This window comes from Micromys minutus (assembly GCF_963924665.1).
Source record: "Micromys minutus genome assembly, chromosome: 23".
NCBI classification, from domain to species: Eukaryota; Metazoa; Chordata; class Mammalia; order Rodentia; family Muridae; genus Micromys; species Micromys minutus.
Window position 1 is genome coordinate 10,755,975 of NC_137958.1, and position 17,188 is coordinate 10,773,162.

The 17,188-nt window shown below is 55.1% G+C and overlaps 2 protein-coding genes across 4 annotated transcripts; one reads left to right on the forward strand and one right to left on the reverse strand.

Moving 5' to 3' along the window:
• Positions 1 to 859: 859 nt before the first annotated feature.
• SMARCD3 (SWI/SNF related BAF chromatin remodeling complex subunit D3) lies at positions 860 to 10,253 on the forward strand. 3 transcript variants are annotated; one of them, XM_080936315.1, is made up of 13 exons: positions 860 to 1,203; positions 4,038 to 4,249; positions 5,988 to 6,030; positions 6,738 to 6,860; positions 6,977 to 7,135; positions 7,336 to 7,431; positions 7,578 to 7,679; positions 7,823 to 7,984; positions 8,810 to 8,907; positions 9,051 to 9,186; positions 9,487 to 9,609; positions 9,732 to 9,833; positions 10,074 to 10,253. In XM_080936315.1, exons 1-13 carry the CDS (start codon positions 1,126 to 1,128, stop codon positions 10,125 to 10,127), a joined length of 1,488 nt encoding a protein of 495 aa, XP_080792441.1. In that variant the 5' UTR covers positions 860 to 1,125; the 3' UTR covers positions 10,128 to 10,253. The 3 variants fall into 3 exon arrangements, with proteins under 3 accessions (XP_080792441.1, XP_080792442.1, XP_080792443.1); XM_080936316.1 differs by having other exon boundaries at positions 6,977 to 7,115; positions 7,316 to 7,431; XM_080936317.1 differs by having other exon boundaries at positions 861 to 1,203; positions 6,977 to 7,099.
• A 122-nt stretch (positions 10,254 to 10,375) lies between these two features.
• On the reverse strand, positions 10,376 to 15,794 carry CHPF2 (chondroitin polymerizing factor 2). The gene is made up of 4 exons (XM_080936314.1): positions 14,243 to 15,794; positions 13,253 to 13,817; positions 12,414 to 12,596; positions 10,376 to 11,802 (listed from the first exon to the last, which is right to left on the reverse strand). Exons 1-4 carry the CDS (start codon positions 14,503 to 14,505, stop codon positions 10,501 to 10,503), a joined length of 2,313 nt encoding a protein of 770 aa, XP_080792440.1. The 5' UTR covers positions 14,506 to 15,794; the 3' UTR covers positions 10,376 to 10,500.
• Positions 15,795 to 17,188: the final 1,394 nt, after the last annotated feature.

Below are 17,188 nucleotides of genomic sequence, written 5' to 3' on the forward strand. Positions count from 1 at the left end.
CACCAACCCCAGTCTCTCTGGGTCCCCCAAAGCCATCCAGCCCAGTTTGCCTCTCCCTTTCCTCGTACCCACCCTGGATCCGCGCCTTTTCTCACAATGTACTCCTCCAGTTCTCATGAGCCCAAGCCATGTCCCCCTTTCGGAAATACTTCCCCCACTGCCCTCACTTTCTCACACAGAGACAAAGACTCACAAGCCCAGAAATAAACTCCCACAGAGCTGAAAGACACAGGCCGTGTCCTGCCCCGCACGCACGCGCGCAGGCTCGGCGGCTCTTGTGGAGGGAAGCACACAGACGGGGCGTTTGTCAGTGCACGCACATAAACATCCACACCCACAGCCACTGCGCCGTGCCACAAAAGGGTGCAGACACACGGTGTGCGAGACAAGGGCACACACATCTGCGGGCGCCTGGGCGCCCGCCTAGCCCGGCACACCCACCGCGGCTGGCCCTGGGACAGGAGCAAGGCCTGCTCCGGGCTCGGGCTCCCCCCCAGATTCCTTCCAGCAAATGTTTCCCTACTTGGCCTGCCTGGTCCCTGGGGAAAGGGCCTCAGAAATGCGGCAGGAGCCACTTGGGGGAAGAAAGTTGGAACTGCCTGTTCCCTGCCTGGCCCTGTCGGCGAATTCCCTAACCAAGAAACTATTTGTGGCGAGGGCAGGGTGGCTGGCGAGCCCCCTGTCACCTCCCGTGGTGTTCCCTCCCAGTGCTGCCACCGATGGCCCCAGGGCGGCCTGGGCGCAGCGCAGTTGCCCATCGCGCAGCCTCCGGGCAGATCGGCTCGTTCCGCCGCTTCTGTGCGCCGTTTGAACCACGCGGAGTGCACGGGAGGGCCGCTCTGTCCCCGGCGCGTCGCAGGCAGACCCCGGGCCGCCGGACTATTTCTGTCTTATCAGTGCAGGAATGCGGCAGCCGCGGCGGCGGCGGCGGCGGGCGGGCGGCGGCGGCGTGGGCCGTGGGCCGTCAGGGCAGCCCTGAAGGGGCCCCCTCCCCACTCCGCTCGAGTAGAAGTGTGAGAGAGCCCAGCAGGACTCAGAGGGGAGAGTTGGAGGAAAAAAAAGGCAGAAAAGGGAAAGAAAGAGGAAGAGAGAGAGAGAGTGAGAGGAGCCGCTGAGCCCACCCCGATGGCCGCGGACGAAGTTGCCGGAGGGGCGCGCAAAGCCACGAAAAGCAAACTTTTTGAGTTTCTGGTCCATGGGGTGGTGAGTGGGGGAAAGTTAGCGGGGGAGGGTGAGCGAGCTGGCTCGGGCTGAATGGAGGGATGATCGGGAGGGGCCGCCGGCGCGCTCCCGCTCTCCCACCCCTTTGGTTGGGGGGCGCACGGTCACGGCCCAACCCTGGGACCTTGCCGGCGCCCTGGCATCCGAACACGTTGCCAAGCGGTCGACTGGGGATGGGCGCGCGGCGGCCGGGAAGAGAGGCGTCGGCTTGGGTTCTTAACAGGGGCAAGGGGTGGGATGTGGGCACCGTGCCTCCCCCAAGAGGGGGGTCCCCTCTCTAACTGACATGTCTCATATTCTTTTGCTGGTGGGCTCAGGTGTTACCCCTGCTCTGGGGGTGGGGGTGGGGTGGTGACTCGAACACACAGCTAGGGCTGGGCTGCCTGTTGTCCCTGTTCATCCTTTGGGACAGGGTCACTTGGACTAGGTCTGAGGAACTAGGAGCAGGTGACCCTGGAGGCACCTAAGAGCAAAAGCTCTCTGGCTGAGCAACCTCTGCATCCTAGCAGGGGTGCCTTGAGGTCTCAGCTCTGCTGTCAGAGCTGAAAGAGGCCTACTTGAGAGACCCCCAAGTTAAGCAGTCAGAGGATCTCCTTGGCAGGCTCAGCCACCAGAAGTTGATGACCTTAACACCTCAAAGGTGTGAAGGAGGGTCTGGAGTTGGGAACATGAGGCCTAGAGACCAAAGGGATAACACTATACTGTATACACACACACACACACACACACACACACACACGTGAGGAGTCTGAGGGACCTAATGAGGTGGACACCTGAATTCAGTTAGTGGAGAACCTGGCTGTGAGGATCTCCCAAGCCTGAGCACGTAGATGAAGGATCAGTCAGATTTACTATGGCCAAATTTGGTTGTGACCCCTGGAAGCACCTTTTCAGTGAGAGAGGCAAGGGCCCCCAGAATCTGACCTCTATGAAGACAGCACTAATGGCAGTCCTCTGGGGTCTCCTAGAAGCCTTCTCAGGGCCTCTCAGTAGACCAGACAGTATCAGTGGCCTTGATGAATTGGAGAGCAGTTGATAGGGAAGAGGGCTTCTCTGTGGCAGCCTGTTCTCTAGCCATGGGGATATCTGGGGTGTAATTTCCAAGGCACTCCTGTAGGTTAGCGGAGTTCCCAATCCTAACCTTGTAAGAGTACCATCCAGTGAAGAGGCTCTGCATATGGAATTGAATATGGCCAACTTGGAGGTTGAGTTCTTGGATGATTAGAGCCCCCTCTGTAGTAATGGAGACTGGCTAGGCCTGAGCTTCCACCCTGGTGGTACTGGTGCTGTGAGTGACAGAGCCAGGTGGGATGGGAAAGGCAAATTCAGGGACAGGCTAGTTTCACTGCCTAAGAGATGGGCAGAGACAGCTGCTGGCTGTGGGTGGAGACCTTACAGCTAAGCAATGTAAGAAAGGAAGCCTGGGGGTTAGGGTTAGGGCTTCTTGGTCCTGGGGGGGGGTGAGATGAGGGCGTGCATGCGTGCGCGCAAGTGGCCCTCTGTAGCCCAGGCTGGCCTCAAATTCACTATATATTAGAGGGTGGTCTTGATTTTCTGCCTCCACCTCAAGACTAGGATTACAAGTGTGTGCTATCATGTATGATTTATTTGATGCTGGGAATTGAACCCAGGACTCCATGTGTGTTGCACAAGCCTTGTTGTACCAAGCTACATCCCTAGTCTGAGATGGGCGGGGGTGTTAAATAATAGAGTTTTCATCTCTCTCCCCCCTTCCTGTTTCTGAATTCATTCTGCCTCCCGACTAGTCCCCAAACCTCAGCCCCCTTTCTGGGCACGGACAAGTGGAATCTAAAACACCCCACTTGCATTTGCACCTCATCTGTTTTGACTGACTGCCTAGAGGTTGCAGCCAGGAAAAATCAACCTGCCTCATTTCCCTCCAATTTCTACCCTTCCCGGGATCGGGTGGGGAATGGGTTGTCTCTGGATGTGGGCAGAGAGGAGGGGAAAATGGATGCTGCTTCTTTCAACCATCCCTGCACTGGTGGCCCACTTCTAGTCCAGTTCCCCACTTGCCACTCAGAAAAACCTGACAGAGTCGATGACCCCAGACCCTGAGGTGCCCTTGCCCAGCCTCTTGTATCTCCTTGGGAGAAATGAAATGAAAGAGGCAGGCTAAGCCAGTGGGTGTGGAGACCCGGAGTTAGCGGAACCAGTTATGTTTGAGATTGAAGTGTCAAAACCAGGGACTCTGAAAGGAAGATGGGGGGCGGGGGATTCAGGTACAAAACACATCAGCCCTAGAAGTGGGGTGTGGAAATCGGGAAATGGGAAATGAGGGCAGGAGATCAGCCCCTCACCGCAGCGAAGCATAGGGGAGCAGGGCCGGTCAGGTGCTGCCTTTGCCGGGAAGAGCAGGGTGACCTTGGCGAGGTCGCTTTTTTCTTTGAGCCCCAATGGCCCCATCTGTCAAGTGGGGATAAAAAGACCTGCTCTGGCTGGCTTGCAGAGAACCATACGGATATGAACATCCTTTGAAAGGTTGAAAGGCGCCATTAATATTCATTTTGGGGGTACCTTGCACGGCTCCGAGACTCGGCTATGCTCTGGGCAATTGCCTGGCTTCAGTTAGCTTCATGCTAGGAGACGCCGAGCCCCCTCCTCCAGAGCCACGCAGATTCCCGCGCCCCCGCCCCTCCCACCAATCATTCCCACCCATCGCTCAGCGCAGGGTTACCAGCCCAGGGTCTTGGAGAGGGGCGGGAGCGCAGGCACGCGGTCCTGGGGGTCGGGACCGAATCTGACCTGTCGGCGCCGGTTTCTGCTTCACCTCCCGCTCCACCCCCCCCCCCCAGCGCCCCGGGATGCCGTCTGGAGCCCGAATGCCCCACCAGGGGGCGCCCATGGGCCCCCCGGGCTCCCCGTACATGGGCAGCCCCGCGGTACGACCCGGCCTGGCCCCCGCGGGCATGGAGCCCGCCCGCAAGCGAGCAGCGCCCCCGCCCGGGCAGAGCCAGGCACAGGGCCAGGGCCAGCCCGTGCCCACCGCCCCAGCTCGGAGCCGCAGGTGAGTGCCCTCCACCCCCCCCCCCCCCGCGTGAAAGGGCGTGCAGGGGCGGGCAGGCAGAAGCCTCAGGGACCAGGTGGGTGAGTGGTGGGGATGGGAAGCTAAGGAAGGATGTTAGCAGCAACCAAGTCATTCTAGCTTGAATATTCTCTGGGGAGGGCTTAGGGGGCACTGGTCTGGTTCTTTTGTGTGCCCACAGTGAAGAAGGGCTGCGATTGTCGACTGCCAGTGTCCCTTCTCTGCACGCACCCTTCATTCTTCTGCTTGTCACCTGCTAAATCCTTTCTTCCATCCTTTACCCCAAGTTCTGGGAGATGCTTCAGTCTTTGGGGAGAGGCAGGGCTGGCAATAGACCAAAGGTTGAGTTTTAGCTGCTGCGTGTTTTCTAAAATGTAGTCCTCTGGTATCTCCAGGCCACCTCTGGGCCAGTCCCGAGTCCCAGGCTTCGTCAGAGCCCCTCTAGGTTTCCGTAGTCCTTATCTTTGGCAGTGGGCATGAAGAGGCTGAAGAGGTGTTATAACCTCTGAGGGAGCAGTTCTGCCCCCAAGCCACTGGACCAGCTCAGTTCCTTGTCTGAGAAGTTGGTGGCACTCCCATGGTCCCTGCTGGCTCTTGGCAAGAGTAATGCCCCTATGGGCATCAGTATTTAGCCAAACACACATGCTTCCTTTTGCACAACAGATGGGTTTTTATACAAGGTGTAATATCAATTCTACTTCATTATTAAATAGTTTTTACACGTCAAAGAAAATCATAAGCATTCCATAAAAATTTTTTACAGAGTGAATTGTTATCGTGTATTCTTTGATTTTTTTTTATGTGTAAGTTAAGAGTTTTGTGTGAACAATTTATTTGAAATAAATCAATCCTTTCATGAAAGGCTTACCCAGCCTAAGAATGGGTTGGTTTTTCTTTAATGAGTTGCTTGCCTGGGTATAGAATAGATTTCTGGATAGAGAGGGGATGGTGAGTGAGAACGCCACATGGGGGCAGTGTAGAGCTATCTTCTAGGCTGTGTGTTCTCTCCGCCAGCCAAGGGTTTTCTGCATTGCTTTTGAAACTGAGAAATATCCAATACCAAGTGCTATCTACCCTAGATTCAGCCACATTGGTTCCAGTGCTAAGTCACACTCACATAGATTACTCACGCACACTTCCAGGGTCCTTTTGACTGTGGTGTGTCCCTTGCTTGGCAGATGGTCCAAGACCACAAGCATCTCCTGCCCTTAAACTGTCCCTTCCAAGCCCAGAGCTGCAGGAGTGCCAAGTCCTACCAGCTTCACACCATAACTGCTCAGGAGCTCCAGGAACCAAGTAGAGCTCAGGCTTTCTTGGGCATGTATCTCCTGCTTGGCAGGAGAGGGTCCTCAGAAGCTATCTTCTCTCTCCTCCATCTTCTCCACCTCCAGGCTTTTTGTAAACATTTCTGCAGTCCCCATCTTTTGGCAGCATCTTCTCTTTCACTAGTTCCTCCTAAGTCTGAATTTCTCTGGCTCTGAGGATGTGGTGAGGTATAAGGTGGGAGCAGGGGGTATCAGGCCAGAGAAAGGACCAGTCATCCTGCTTTCCAAGGGAAGCACCAGCTCCACATCGCTGCTGTAGCCCTCAGACAGGCAGACAAGCAGGCTGTGGGAACCCCAGCCAGCGGGCGGAGATGTCGGGATAATTTAGCAGGTGGCCTCGTTACTCCCAGATCTGTCGCCATGGTAACCTGGTTTTTTCTTTTAAAAATGTACAGTGCCAAGAGGAGGAAGATGGCTGACAAAATCCTCCCTCAAAGGGTGAGTGCCTTTCAAAGCAGTCCCCAGCCAGCCCCCACCCTTTGCTACTCCACCCTCCCCTCCTCCCTTAGGAGCAAAGCTTTGGGCTCAGCGTCACAGACACTTTCACTTTTTGTTTTTAAAAGCTCATTAAGAAGTGAGGCTCCCTTGGCGAGAGGGTGGGGCTGGACTGGGGGAAGGAGCTGGGGAGCCATGGAGGGAGGAGGGGCAGAACAGAGGGCCCGAGGTTAACGGGTTGAATGCCAGTGGTCCAAAGGCATAAAAGCAGTGGACAAAGAAGGGACCGGAAACTGCTAGGTGGGGTGGAACAGAAAGTATCAGGAGAGCCTGGATGTGCAAAAGGGACAGCAGGTGTGGAGCTCCTGAGGCAACCTACACTACCTCCCAACTATCTGGGATACCCAGAATTCCTTAGCATTTCTCAGGGACTCTGGGTGTCTGTATGAGTCGGGGGTGGTAAGATGAGGCTAGGCACTTGCACCTGCTGGGCTGCCAGTTGCTGCTGCTTCCCAGTGATGAGATGCATGGATTTTCCTGGAGGGAGAAGCAATTTTTATCCGCACACAATGAGGCTATATAATAGGGTCCTGGGGAGAAGCCCTATCTTCACTCTCAGGATTCCACAGCCTGAAATCAACTGGACAGCTCCCTCCGTGTCCTTTGTGTCCTGTGGTCCCACAACAGGCTTGCATTTGTACTTCTTCCAGATTCGGGAGCTGGTCCCCGAGTCCCAGGCATACATGGACCTCCTAGCATTTGAGAGGAAACTGGATCAAACCATCATGCGGAAGCGGGTGGACATCCAGGAGGCCCTGAAGCGGCCCATGAAGGTGCCTTAGCGTGGGAGTAGGAATAGGGCTCTGAGTGCCCCATCCAGTAGGAGGAAGCGGGGTGCCCCTGGGTTGGTGCACACAGCCTCCTCCTGTACTACACTTTATTTCTACAGCAAAAGCGAAAGCTGCGCCTTTATATTTCCAATACTTTTAACCCTGCGAAGCCCGATGCAGAAGATTCCGATGGCAGCATTGCTTCCTGGGAGCTGCGGGTGGAGGGGAAGCTGTTGGATGATGTACGTCCTGGCCCAGGTCTCTCCAGGTGTCCTGGGGTGGGTATGGGCTGAGTCAAGGACCGAACTAAATGTCTGCACTGGGAACTGGGAGTCAGCCTGGGCTGGGGTGGCGGACCTGGGGACAGTCTGGGGACAGAGGGCTGCCTCTGAGCATACTACCTGCCTGCTGCCAACTTGGCCCATTCTGTGTCCGTGGTCCCTGTTCTGCCCCCACAGTCCCTGTCACTTTCCCACAGCCCAGTAAGCAGAAGAGGAAGTTCTCTTCCTTTTTCAAGAGTTTGGTCATTGAGTTGGACAAAGACCTCTATGGCCCAGACAACCACCTTGTTGAGGTAAGACAGATTGCCTCTGTCCATGAATCACAACCTTCCCGTCGGCTCTGAAGCAGCTGCGGCTCTGGACTCAGGACAATCCTGAAGCCCTGGGCTCTACAGATCCAGATGGGTCTGTGGGTGACCTAGCTCTTCCCCATGGACAGTGGCACCGGACACCCACAACCCAGGAAACAGATGGGTTCCAAGTGAAGAGACCAGGGGACTTGAGTGTGCGCTGCACCCTGCTCCTGATGCTGGACTATCAGGTTGGTCTTACTCTGTGCCTGCATGCCACCCACAGACCCTACTGTCCTTCCTACTCACTTCCTCTAGGAGCCCACTGCTAACCTCCACACCCCTGAGCCCCACTTCTCCCTTCCATCTCATTTTCCTGGTAACCTTTTCCTAGCCTCCCCAGTTCAAACTGGACCCCCGCTTAGCCCGGCTGCTGGGATTGCACACACAGAGCCGCTCAGCCATTGTCCAGGCACTGTGGCAGTATGTGAAGACCAACAGGCTACAGGACTCCCATGACAAGGAGTACATCAATGGGGACAAGTATTTCCAGCAGGTAACAGATGTCCTTAGCCCCAGGATCTGGGGAGCAGGGATAATGTCCTATAAGAAGCTTCTGCCAAAGGTAGTTATCTTCTCTGCCTTGGAGCCAGGAGCAGGATTTAGTCCTGGCTCTTCCTGGGCAATCTATTTAGCTGCACCCCAAGGGAAGCAAATGTGGGACCCTACTGGGGGGAGGGGTGGGCAACAACATCCTGTGATATAACCTTGGTACTTGGAGTTGGAATCTCTGAGGTACCCCAGTCTTGGGTCTAGACTTGGGGTAACTTACTTTGCTATTCTTTCTGCCTCTGTCTCTGAAATGGGTGGTGGGGTCTATGCTGTCATATATGTCTGGCAGGTAGGAAAAACGAGATTGCTGGAAGGTGACCAGGCAAAAATCTACCAGAGTTGAGTATTAATGTATTTTAAAATAAACGCAGTCGGTCCGAGGAGAAAGAGTAGCTGGTATTTATTGAGCATTTACTATGTGCCACTTCAGACACTTACTGTTGGACATGGATTCACCTGATTCTCATGACAACCCATGAGATGGGGTTGTTAATACCCCCATTCTAGAGGTGAAGGCACTACAGCCCACCATGCTAAGTATGTGGCAGAAGGGACTAACACTGAAGCAGGCCAACTCGGGACCCCACACTGGCCTTCCGATTAACCACACTTGTTTCTCTACCTCCAGCCTGCCTCACTGCCATTAGCATCCAGGATTCTGACTTGCCCTCAGCTTCTTGTGGTCTTTCCAGACTGGAAGCATCATTATTAGCTACTGTCTCTTCAAACACACACGAGACTGATCTCCCTCTAAACTCTCCTGCTTCAGATTTTTGACTGTCCCCGCCTGAAGTTTTCTGAGATTCCCCAGCGCCTCACAGCCCTGCTGTTGCCCCCTGATCCAATTGTGATCAACCATGTCATCAGGTGAGGTGCCCCAGCCTTCCCCACAGAGGGACCCCCTGCTCCCCTCTTTGCTTTCCCCACCCTCCTCACGTACCCGCCCCAGCCCCGGCCCTGGGCTTCCCTGAGGTATACCATGGACGTCAAAGGCTGGACTTCTCTGGCAGCGTGGACCCCTCAGACCAGAAGAAGACAGCGTGCTATGACATTGACGTGGAAGTGGAGGAACCACTGAAGGGGCAGATGAGCAGCTTTCTCCTGTCCACGGCCAACCAGCAGGAGATCAGTGCTCTGGACAGTAAGGTGCGGCCTGAGCCCAGAGCTAGAGCGGGGACATTAAACCGAGAGAGAGAGGACAAAGCACTCAGACCACAGCATGGGCCTAGGACACGAGGCACACGCAGCCCCTCCCTACTGTTGAGAAGCTGACTTCATCCCAAGTTCAGCTCTGCCCACCCCGCTTCCCTCACTGAACTCAGAGAAAGCAAGGGCTCTGGGGAACTGCCCTTCACAAGAGAAGCAAGTCCCCTCGCCCCTTCTTCCTCTTGCATTCCTCTCCCACATCACAGGGCCAGGTGGAAATCACTGTCTTTCTACCTGTAGATCCATGAGACGATTGAGTCCATAAACCAGCTCAAGATCCAGAGGGACTTCATGCTAAGTTTCTCCAGAGACCCCAAAGGCTACGTCCAAGACCTGCTCCGCTCCCAGAGCCGTGATCTCAAGGTGAAGACAGGGCTCAGGGCGCACTGATTTGAAGACAGGCACACAGGGAAGGAAAGGTGAGCATGCAACTCAGGCAGGTGAGGCACTCGGGAACTCACCGCAGACCCCATGCTCCCTCCCAGGTGATGACAGATGTGGCCGGTAACCCTGAGGAAGAACGCCGGGCTGAGTTCTACCACCAGCCCTGGTCCCAGGAAGCTGTCAGCCGCTACTTCTACTGTAAGGTAACGGAGGCCCCGGAACAGGAGTCTTCCCTCTCCTCCAGTCCTAAGAGCAGCCTTGCCTCTCACCTGGCAACAGTCTTTGCTGTTGCCTACGCCCAACACCTGTCCACCACCCTACATCCCCATGCAGTAGTCTCCTGGCTCCAAGGCTCTTGCAGGGAAGGGGGTGCCAGGACGGGGTACCCCTGGTCACTCACCAGGATCACTGTAACCCTGCCCCTGCTCACACTTCCTCTAAAGATCCAGCAGCGCAGGCAGGAGCTGGAGCAATCGCTGGTCGTGCGCAACACCTAGGAGCCCGTGAACAAGCATCACTGGACCAGCCACGCTGCCCAGCATAGGCCCTGGGCTCTGGACTCCCTCTCCCATGCCATGCTCGGGGTGGGGGGGGTTGGATTAAAGGTCACTCATCAGACAGCAGCCTTGTGGTCATTGTGGATTGGGATGGGAGGGAGGAAGAGGGGGAAGGCAGTGGAACCCAGCAGACAAACTCTCCACCACCCTCCCATGGATTCTTCTTCTTACCCCACTCCCTAGACCTAAAAACAGTTTGGTAGAAGATACTTTTAATAACATTACTTATTTTTAAAAAAACACAGTGACAAGCCCTCCCTCTGTCCATCACCTTGCCCTTCCTGGGGCTATGGCAGACCCAGGGGTGGAGAAGCTAAGTGCTGTTGGCCTGCTCCTGTTCAAACAGAGCCATGGCTAGCTGGGTGCGGGCACCCAGCCCCTCCAGATTGCTGAGGCGACACCGGTGGTACAGTTCCTCACTGAGCCGGGGGCTACAGTCCCGCAGGGAGAACTTCTGTACCAGCCCTGGCTCTACGGCTCGAAAGAGGTGGAGCCCTGAGAACCGGAGGAAAACATCCATCACCTCCAGCCCCTCCAGGGCTTCCTCCTCTTCCTGGCCTGCCAGTTCAGCAGCCAGTCGGGCCCTGGCTGCCAGGTAGTCAGCATTGTAGAAGCAGCCCTCTGCTGATGCCTGCCGGTCAAATCTGCCCCCGACTGGAGCCCCCCGAGAAGGGTCCACGCCAGGGGATGGGGGGTCAGGGCCAGCCCCAGGGACCCCTGGGGGAGATCTTTGTGGTGACAGAACAGGGTTGAACTCCTGAAAGTGGACTGGAAAGAAGGCCTGCCAGCCCGAGATTGCATTCATACGGCAGCGGTTGAGGACTTCCGACCCAGGTCTTGTCCACACGGTGGTAAGGAAGAAGAGTGTGTCCACAGGGTGTTTCTTGGAGATGACGTCCATGAGTCGCACCTGGGAAGGGGCCTCTGCTCGAACAGCAAGCCAGGCCAGCCTAGCCCCAGGGTAGCGCCGTTCTAACTCAGCCGCTGCAGCCTTCACTCCGAGAAACGGGTCAGGGCCCCCGCGGCCTTCCCGGGGCCCATAGACCAACAGCAGGGTGAGCAATGCATGTTCTCGAGGCTCCAGAACACTGGCTGCAAAGGCCTCAAGAAAAGCCAGGGCGGCCGGCGCTTCAGCCACCAGGATCGGCAGCACCAGCTGCACTCGGGTAGCCTCAGTGACATAGGGCATAGGCAGGATTTCCACTCTGCTCAGTGGCCTCAGCAGGCTCACTCTGCGGGCCAGGGAGCGTCGATGCCCCCGCTGAGTCACAGCTTCCAGCAGCAAGTCGAGGGTGTACTCCATGCCCCTCGCAGGGTCGAAGCGCCTGTAGCCATTGAGGAGCCGCTGCTTTTGGAAGCGCAGGCGGGGCTGATAGCGCCGATTGAGCTGCTCCAGAGCAGTGTCCACCGCATCCCCTACATCTGCCCTGCTAGCGCCCTGCAGTGGGCATTTGGGAGCCCCGTCTGCACAGGCGAAGGTGTGTTGCTCCGTGAAGTAGTCCCAGCCCAGCACCTCGAAGCGAGAGTGTGGAGTGAAAGGGGCCGGGAGCCCAATAGGCCAGCTGAGCCCTGCCTCCCCCTCAGGGGTCAGCTCCGTCAGGTTCCGGATCTGAGCCTAAGTTGGAGGGAATGCAACCGACATTAGTGCTGGCTTTAAGATCCCACCCGGCTCCAGATGGCCAGGCTCTGAGGATCCATCAGCAGAGCCCTGGCTAGCCACTTTGTCCCTTGCCCATAACAGTCTTCATGTAAAGTACAGGTGAGAAATACCCACCGTCACAGCTGCTGCCAGGACCATTTGCTTAGCAGAGGGAAGAGGATCTCAAAATGCAAAGCTCAACGCACTTTCACTCCCGTGCTCACAGGACCAACATCCTCTTCAGGATCCTCTGACCTATCTGAACTATAACCCACCTCTGAGGACCCCCACACTACAGAATTCCCCTCCCTTCTATCTTTTGTGCCTTCAGCACAACTGAAGTTTAGGGTGTTGTGGCTCGTCTCAGAGGAGAGCACCGATGTTGTTTAAATAGGCTTCTGGGAGTTTACTTACACATTTGACAGCCCAGAGCCTACTCTACAGTGCCTTTATGCCAGAGTCCCTTGTCCCTGTGATGTGATGGTTAGCCTCTCTATACCCTTCCAACCCAGCCCTGAACTCAGCTGCCTTCTCCCTGTAAGGGACTCCTCGGGCTCCCTCAGGCGCAGCTCGCTGCGTTAGCTCACCTGCAGTTGCTCAATCTCGCTGTAAGCCCGCTCTAACTCCAGAGCACTGAAGCGTTTGTGGAGCCGGTACATGAGGGTACCCTCGGAGACAGGGTGAACGGTGAAGGCACTCAGGAAAGCAGGGCTCCCCTCCTTCTCAGGGTCCCTATTCTTGGCCAGTTCGAAGGAGCGATACTGTTGCCCCTAGAGGGACCAATCAGACAATCAATGCTGCACACATAAAGCTGTGATTCCAAAGTCTCCTTAGCACTAACACCTGTCACCACTGCTGCTCCAGAAGGGGCGGAGAAGCAGGGACTCCCTAACCTCCATCCCTACTTCCAATGCCCACATTTTGGAAATGAGAAAGCAAATGGGCAACTAGGGGCCTCTTCTTTCCCCAAGAACCCCACTGCTCTGCGAGAATACAGCCATAGGACAGCCCAGCAGGCTGGTGTGGAAGATGGCTTGCCCCTGGGAAGCTCAGCCTTCTGTGGTAGAGCAGAGTCACTCTCTAGGGCAGTAAAAGGAGCTCTGAACTTTCCACCTGGGGATGGGGTGGCCAACTCTAGGACATTTTCACATTGTCCCTAACTGTGATGTGCACTGAGTGTGGAAAAGGGAGTGGGAGGCAGATAGGGAGGTTGATGAGTTCAGGCATCTTCCTGGCTTGTTCAGGGGGTCCCTAAAAATACGCACTTTTGACGGCCCCAGGGCTGTAAGGTGAACAAGGGAGAGCCGAAGGGGCAGGCTGGCGTCTGGGAAGGATAAAAGGACGTCTGGAGAATTCAGTTTGGACAGCAATCATTCAGTCACCGCCAACCTTTGGGGGACTGGGACTGCCTTGAAGGGGCTGTCACCTGGTGCTGTGAGACACAGCCGATGCCCAGAGTGTCGATGAGGCAGCGGCCAAGCCATTCATCAGGCCGGGCACTGAGAATGTCCCCTCGGCAGCCATCCAGATGCGGCCGCAAGCGCAATAGGAGACTCCGTGACAACAGGTAGCCAAAGCCGCCATGGCAGTACCGGGCCTGCTCTCCTGTACCAATGAATTCTTCTGCATGGCCTAAGTACAGGTCTTGGTTGATGCTAAGGTGACCAGCAAGAGCTGCCAATCTGGGGGCCTGCACGTATGTGTCGTCCTGCATGATGAAAAACCAGTCATAGTCTGCCCCAAAGTGTGTGTGAAGGTGGCGCAGGGTCTCTGACATGAGCCAGGCAGGCCTCTCGTCTCCATGAGAGACCACCTGCATCCCCGCAGGAGCCCGGGCCCCTCGCTGCCCAGTGAAGTAGAGTAGCCGAGGGAAGTGATGTGCCACTGTACGGTTAACAGCCACGGCCAGGGTGGACAGTGTGGCTCGAGAAGTCAGGACAGCCACCAGCAAGCGCTCACGAGAGCCCAGCTCTGTCTGTATATACCGAGTCCTACAGAGAGACCAGAAGATAAGGGGTCAACTCCTGAGTTCTGAAGGGAGCATGCACCAGCCTGCCCAGCACACAATCTCTAGGGATAATGGAGCTGGATTGGGAAAGGGGAAGGGACTCCCTCCCTCATCACTAATAACTAGCTACCGGAGTGCCCACTGAGTAGGCAAGGCTGGACTTGGCTACATGGAAGCAGGTTCTTCTCAGGTGTATTCGGAAGGTACAGCTCTGTTCAAGAACAGTGAACATTACCACCAATGGGTGAGACACTCTCAGACTGGGGAAGGATAAAATGGGAGCAAACCAAGATAGGAAATAAGACAAGTGCTTCCAGAAAACTAACACTGAGTAGCAACGCAAACACAGCAGCAAACAGTTCTAGAATGAGGGTCAGTGCCAAAGGACTATGCGCACATTACCCTCACCTGAGCACCTTCTTGTAGGGCTTGTTAGGATCCCTGTAGTAGGGGACAATCCTGGGTTTGAAGTCTTCATCGCTTTGGTCCAGCCCATTTTTTGTGTCTGGATTCTGTGGCCCTCCTGGCTTCCCCACGGCCTCTACACAGGGATCTTCTCCCTCACCCTGGATCCAGGAAACGCGCAGGAGACTCAGGCTGCATCCCAGAGACAGTCCCAGGATGAGGGGGAGCACTGGCCGCAGCAGAGCCAACAGGGAACCCAGTCGCATGGTGGCAGCCCCTGACACAGGGTGCCCCAGGGGCAGTCTCAAGGATTAGTAGGTTGAGGGGCCCCAGGCCAGCAGGAGCCCCACGGTTTTAACAAGAGAACCGGAAGTCAATGAGGTCAGCAACAGAGAAAGGAGCAATGTGTGTCCAGGCCCAGCATCCCCAAGGAGTCTTTCCAACTCCCTATGTCTGGTCTTCAGTGGCCATGGTGCTGACACACTCCTCGATAAAATACTAATGTCTGTGCGAACAATGCCACTCACTACTGGGATTGCAGTCTGTAGTCCAGTAAAAAGAAAAGAGAAAGTGCAACACTGCCAAACCTAACCCTAAAAGTTCTACAGCCATTTGAAGCACGGGCCTAATTCAAGTCATCAACACCCGATGACTCAGGGCTTAGGGTAAAGTACATGAACCATTCAAACAACAGTCCGACCAAAAGGGCCTGCCTCAGCCACCCCGTCCTACCCCGCAGATATCCTGGCCCACCATATCTCCTCAGGCCTCAGAAGGGACTGCTGACCTACTGCTGCTCAGGCTAGCACTAGAGAAGGGGTCAGTGCCTCCTTCCACCCTGCTCCTGAGTGTGAAAGTAATTCAGACTCTAGAAATCCCCTCCTTGTCAGATAAGATCGTAAACCATGCACAGTGCCCACCCACCTGCCCACCCAAATGAGGTGAACAGTCACAGTGACTCAGCACAGCTGGCCTCTTAGAGAAGCGCAATGGCTGATGGAGCCATTTTGCTGGCCATCCTACTCGTCCTGCAAGGGCTGTGTTGCCCACATTTCTAAGAGCACCGGGAGACAAATTACAGACACTCTTGTTGTGGCTACTGGTTATCAAACAAAGCCAAATAAAGCAAAAGCAACCCGGGAGACAGCAGCAATTAGAAACGCGGCGGTCTGGGAAGGCCAGCAGAGGCTCACCACCTTCCAACAGGACACCCGCCTGCGCCAGCCAGTGCCCTATTATTCCCTTGGCGACCACAGCTCCGTGCCAGCCCTCAGAAGAAGGCACAGAGCGAGTCTTAACCGGCCGTCTGGAGACAGAAATTAATCGCCTACTGCAGAGAAATTAGTCCCGCGACTGCAGAGAAGGCCCGGTGTCCAACTGGTTTGCTCTGCGAACTCGGGCGTTGGAAGGGAGCTCGCGGCGGAGAGCAGGACCGAGCGGGTTCTCAGGTCATGCCGGACAGGGGGACAGGAACACCCAAGCCCCACGGCACACGGAGCCGCTTCCCGGGTGAGCCCACCCAGCTGCGGGCCGAGGAGCTCCGCTTTGCAGCCTCTGCCACCTCACAGCCCAGCCCTCGGCTTCCTCTTCCGCTGCCTGTCAGTCACCCGTCTCTATGGTGACCGCATCCGGCCCCTCGCTCCGGCCGTGAGCTCTCTATGGTTGCAGCTGCACCACTGGATTCCTACGCCAAGGCTGGTGAAACCCGACTGACTGCACGAGAGACGCTCTCCAATTCCGCTCAACCCTGTTAGCGTTAAAGAAAGATGCTCTCCCCCTTTTTGAACACGTTTTAACTAAACAGGCCGCACAACATAGCGCCTATTTAGCGGCTCAAGAATGTTTCTCTACTACATTTTCAATACGTTACTATACTAGGTAAAGGATGAGGGGCATGTGACCAGGAACGAACAGACCTAGTACTCAGTAGCTCTAAGGCAGTGAGAATCGCTTGAGGCAGGCCGTGGACACTAACACACGCGTGTCTCAAGGCAGAAGAGTACAGAATTAAGGACCAGTCAAATGACTCACCATGTGAAGGTGATTGCCACCAAGACTGATACTCTGAGTTTCACGTCTGGCGAAAAGAGAGAATTGATTCCATCAAGTTGTCCTCTGACATTCACTCAGTTGCCACGCAGTTGCCGCGCGCAAACACACACACACACACACACACACATTTTAAAAATATAGAATCGAGTGGGAAACCAAGGCAGAATTAAATTGGAATGGGAATGTAAACGTGCTGAGATCCCACGTTTCAGAAAGGTTTATCCAGAGCAGAGTTTACCAGGCAAAGTCAAAAGTACAAGAAATTGAGCAGGGCCAGGGCAGCTAAAACCAGGTAAAGAACAACCCAAGATGAGCTAGAAGGAAAAGAGCGGTGGGCCCCCGAGAAAGACTAGATGGCAGTTTGAAAATATTCAGGGACAATTTTGTTGTCAAATGATGTGTGTGTGTGTGTGTGTGTGTGTGTGTGATGTCTTATAGAACGTTAGAAGGTGTCTGAAATGAAAGCTGCCTTGATCCCACATAGCTTAAAATTTTTCTGAACATTATTGTAGATGGAAGAAAAACAGTCGTGATATTAACCTTGCAGTTGTGCTTTAAAATAAAGTAGTTCTGTGGAGTTTATCATATGTGCTGAATTCTTTATAATTTGTTTTTATGTGTATGGGTTTTCCCTATGCATGTATGTCTGTGTACCACATGTTTCCAGTAACTGAGGAGACCAGAAGAGCTCTCAGATTGTTTAGGACTTGAGTTATTTATAGATGTTGTGAGCAGCCAAGCAGGTGCTGGAGGAGTGCTGCCTTTTCTGGAAGAATAGTAAATGCTCTTAACCACAGAACCACCTCTCCAGCCCTGTGCTGAATTGTTTTTTGTTTGGTTGGTTTGGTTTGGGTTGGGTTTTGGTTTTGCAGACAGGGTTACATCTGCCTTCAGAGT